The 4,947-nt window shown below is 39.2% G+C and overlaps 1 protein-coding gene across 2 annotated transcripts in view; it reads left to right on the top strand.

Annotated features, from left to right (window-relative positions):
- Positions 1-2,365: 2,365 nt before the first annotated feature.
- tlx1 (T-cell leukemia homeobox 1) overlaps positions 2,366-4,947 on the top strand; it is a 5,867-nt gene continuing 3,285 nt past the window's right edge. The window contains exons 1-2 of one of the 2 annotated variants that reach the window (XM_015393862.1): positions 2,366-2,866; positions 4,379-4,580. In XM_015393862.1, coding sequence (XP_015249348.1) covers positions 2,431-2,866; positions 4,379-4,580 — 638 coding nt within the window. In that variant the 5' untranslated portion in view covers positions 2,366-2,430. Of the gene's footprint in view, positions 2,867-4,342; positions 4,581-4,947 lie in introns of both variants that reach the window. The other variant, XM_015393861.1, reaches the window with a different exon arrangement.

Genomic DNA, 4,947 nt, shown 5'->3' with positions numbered 1-4,947 from the left:
TTGGTATAATTATTATTTTTTTTTACTGCGTAAAATGCAGTCGACAGATAAATGTTTCAATATAGAATAAAGATAGAAACAATTTATTTTTACTGCGTACCCAGGTTCACATACAATCATATCAGGAATTTTGCAGACGACCCCACGGTGGCCTAATCAGAGACGACAGCGACCTGGACTACAGAGAGGAGAAGATGGAGATCATCTGGGACTTCAGGAAGAACCGGCCTAACCACGTTTCACTGCTCATCAACAGCTCAGCTGTAGAGGTGATCAACAGAACCAAATTCCTGCACAGTAAATGTTGCAGTGTTAAGGAACACTTTAAGAGTACATTTGGTCCCACTCTGACTTAGTGTTGAGTTTATATATTTTATGCTCTGAACTTAGATATAAAATTTTTTTGGTCCATATTTTTTTTTTCTCCCACACTGTTTACATTTGATCACTGCTGCACTTTATGGAATGGAAATGTCATCAAAGATTTACAAAATTAAATGTTGTTTTGCATACACTCTGTGTATACAAAATGACAATAAAGGATCCAGCGCTTTTTGATGCTTGGGTCCATTCGTGGTCCCACTGAATTTTAGGACATCCTCCCTGATGGTGTTTTACTGATTCTATGGTGTCAGAACCAGAACCCTGGAGCACTGGTGTTCTGTCAGATGAGCATACCCGGTCAGACCAGCACACCCATAGTCAAAACCCGTTTATCCATTTAGTTTATCCCTTTAGTTTTGAATGTAAAATAAACTTTAAACTACCTCAACGGGCATATATCCCTTTAGCCATGTGCAAAAAACTATTTATTTACTTACTTTTTGGTGTGTTTTGAAGCATCTGGCGATCTGACCATAAATTGTTTTGTTTTTTTTCTACATGACTAAAGGGATACACGCCAGTTGAGGTAGTTTATAGTATTTTCCACAAAACTAAAGTAAATCGGACATCTTGCGTATTGAGTATGGGTATGCTGGTCTGACAGAACAGGCCCTTCTGCTCTGAGTGGCTACTTGTCACCATTTGAGATGCTTTTTTTTCTTCCCAAAGCACAGAAGAACAGTCCCTATATGATTATGTTTGAGAAGATGCCAGGCAGTGTCACTGAGCACATCAGGACCAAGGTTCCAGATCCTGCAGATCTGCTTCCCACCCAACCCCTTCTGAGCTGAAGTTATCAGTGAAGAAAAGCTGCTCTGCTTTCAGATGAAGAGTGTTGATTATATAGAAGATAGATGGTAACTACCTGCTGCTTGTCTCCAAACACTGGCTGCATTACTGCATGATTGCATTTCATCTCCATCCGGTCCCTGGTGAGCATTTATTGGTCTAGTCCTGAACCAAGTCGTGCGCTGATTGGCTGCCACCAGCATTAAGATTTGATGAGAGGCAGCTGGCCAATCGCAGCTTTCAAATGCACATCAAATATTAATCTGAGGTACCGCGTTAAGTAATGAAGTCCCAGCGGCCTTTGGAGGAGTGGAAATCAATGAGGTTCTGGTTTAATCTTTCACTTAATTGTTTGGGTTTTTGGTGGGTCGCATTTATTTATGAACAGCAGCGCTCATTAGAGCCGCAGTCGATTATTCACAGAATAAACGAAAACAACGGTTTGTGTGATTGCATGAGCCTGAGATAAGAACAAAACAAACACAATAAAAGGAAAATCCGGTGGATGTGTTGTCATCCCTCTGAACATGAATTAATAATAACGGCAGATCCGCAGCAATAAGGAGCCGCTGCGCATTAAGAGCCGCTCATTTTTCATCTGCACCTCGGATCCTTTCAGGCCATTAGGTCGATTATTAGAAGAATCAAACTTTGTTCTATTTTTAAATGGATTGTTTTAACTATTTATCCATCGACATGGCTTCCTCTGCTCTCTTATCATTTTAATGCCAATCCTTCCTATTTTACTCTGATTTATTTGTTGTTGTTGTTTTTTTATCGTGGAGAACAAATCTCTGGAGAAAAACGGACCAAGTGTCTAAATCCAGATGATGTTTAAAATAATGCACCGATTAAAACTGGTCCACAGGTATTTGACTCAGGAATCACGGGCCTAAACGTTATGAGAATAAGAAGGAATTAAACTCAGGACCTAAATTAAGAAAACGTGAAAAAATAAATAAATAAGGAAGAAAATGATTGTTTATCGATGAGAAGTAAAGGTGTGTTTACTTTCCAAACTAATCCGTCCTCTAATCCCTGCCCTCTGTCCAGTCTGTGGGCCCTGCAGACTGGGGCCCCTAATATCGCTCCCTCCTTGGCAGCTTGATTGATGACCCGCACAGATGAGGGCGGGTGGGCCGGGAGCGCACAGAAAGACGCGCGCGACGCTCCCCGTCGCTAGATAACGATCCGCAGGTCCAGCAGAGGAGCCACGCGGGGAGAGAGCCGAGGGAGGCGCGCGGAGCACCGAGCGCCATGGATCACATCGGGATCCTGGGGACTCACCTGCAGCAACACGCGCACGTGGAGCCCATCAACTTCGGCATCGATCAGATCCTCAGCAACGTGGAGCAGAGCTGCATGCTGGGCGCGAGGATGCACGAACCGGACTACGGACACCCGGCCTACAGCGGCGCGGGAGGCTTTACGTGCGGCGGCGGATACGGCGGCGCCGCCGGCGGATCATGCGGGATGGCATCACTCGGGGGAGCTTACCACATGAACATGAGCGTCAACGTAAACGGAACCAACATGGGCTCTACCGGGGTCATCAGAGTGCCCGCGCACCGGCCGCTCAGCACCGGGAGCTCCGCGGGGCCGCCTGCCGCGAGCGGCGGCGTCAGCAACATGGGCGCGCTGACTTTCCCCTGGATGGAGAGCAACCGGCGCTACACCAAGGACCGCTTCACAGGTGCTATTTACATTATTATTATTATCATTAGCTCTAGTAATGCTTTTACTGTTATTCCTATTAATATAGCTAATTATTTTCATTTATAAAACCAAGAGTTACTAAAATTTTAAATTTGTCGTTTAGAGTAGGCCAAGTAATTTTAACGTAATAATACTACAACCAATAATAATAATAATAATAATAATAATAATAATAATAATAATAATAATAATAATAATGAAATAGCCTACATCTGTTATTATTATTATTATCAATATTATTTCTACTGATAAAATATTTTTAATTTAATGTTTTCTCTCTTAATATAATTATTTTCATTATTAAAACCAAGAATTACCACAACATTTTATTTCTCTTCTGGAGTAGGCCTTGTATTTTTCAAATAATACGACTACTGCTACTACTACTACTACGACTACTACTACTAATAATAATAATAATAATAATAATAATAATAATAATAATAATAATAAAAATAATAATGAATATAATGAAATAGCCTACATCTATTATTATTATTATTGTTATTATTTCTAGTAATCAAATATTTTTAATTTAATGTTATTCTTATTCATCTAATTATTTCCATTATTAAAACCAGTATTACTACAACATTTAATCACACTGTTGGAGTAGTATTTTTAATTAAATTATAATAATAATAACCAATATAGTGAAATACATTTATCACTGTTGTCCTTGTTATTATTCTTAATAATAGTTATTTAAATGATGATCATAATAAAGCCTGTCATATTTTGTTATCAGACAAAATTAGACAAAAAAAAAAAAGAAATATTTTTATTCAGATATTTTATTTGAATTATTTCCTGCTCTAATCAGCTTCCCTTCCTTGAATCCAACTCTTCCTCCTGCGGATTTTCGTTTTCATTCAAAAACGGATCGAATCTGAGCTGAGCGGATCAATATATGAACGAATAAAATTTTACTAAACTATAGAAGAAGAAATCACACCAACATCACAGCAGTAAAGTCTTTGAACTGAACCAATAAATTCGTGATAATCTACAAACATTTGGGGAAGATATTAATGTTTTTGTATTTCTTTTTTATCATTTTAAAAGTAAAAAATAAAATCTGCAATCAATTCCAGCTTCACGCGAAACATTTTCATGGCATGATTTCCTTAAATTAACTATTTCAACCAAGGTTTATATCAAAATAAACAAATCTATTCCTAATTAGATGTTAATAATTTCCCTTTAAATCGGAAAACCTTTTTTTTTTTTGTCGACAACCAGCTGATTGTTAATAATATTGAACTATTTATTAGATTTTGAATTAGTATGTTTGGCCTTCCGATCATCTGGGATTTTAAAAGTCATGATGATGATGAAATTGCTCATTTAAACCTCCAGCTTCTTTCTGGCCTTCAGACCTGCTTCTTCTCCTCTCTGCTCACCCTGTCTTCTTCCTCTTCATTATCATCATCATCATCATCACCCCCTCCAGTCTCCCTCTCACCCCTCACTGTCACGCGCCGTGTAGGTCATCCGTACCAGAACCGCACTCCGCCGAAGAAGAAGAAGCCGCGGACGTCGTTCAGCAGGCTGCAGATCTGTGAGCTGGAGAAGCGCTTCCACCGCCAGAAGTACCTGGCGTCTGCGGAGCGCGCGGCGCTCGCCAAGGCGCTGAAGATGACGGACGCTCAGGTGAAGACCTGGTTCCAGAACCGGCGCACCAAGTGGAGGTGAGACTTTGGACCATAAGCGCTTCCAAACACAGCTGCTGTTTGATTTTTATTTCCAGAAATGTGCGAGTAGATGAGGGCGGGTCACTTTTGGCAGAACCTGCTTATTTGGTTTAGTAACTAAATAGATAATATGACAAAATATTCAATCAAATATTAATAGACAAGAATGACATGGTCAATATTGTCATGGGAAAATGAAAAATTAAAAACCTTCATTAATACGTTTCAAAAACGCCTATAAATGAACTTATAATAAATATAAATAAACTTATAATACATTTCTGTTTTTTTTTTTTTTTTTGACTCGATAAAATGATCCAAGGAAGTGTCTTGTTGCAGAATGAGTCTGGCTCTTTTAATTGTT

This window comes from Cyprinodon variegatus, unplaced genomic scaffold, assembly GCF_000732505.1.
Source record: "Cyprinodon variegatus isolate N-32 unplaced genomic scaffold, C_variegatus-1.0 Scaffold660, whole genome shotgun sequence".
Classification (NCBI taxonomy): Eukaryota; Metazoa; Chordata; class Actinopteri; order Cyprinodontiformes; family Cyprinodontidae; genus Cyprinodon; species Cyprinodon variegatus.
This window is presented reverse-complemented; position numbering and strand designations above follow the sequence as displayed.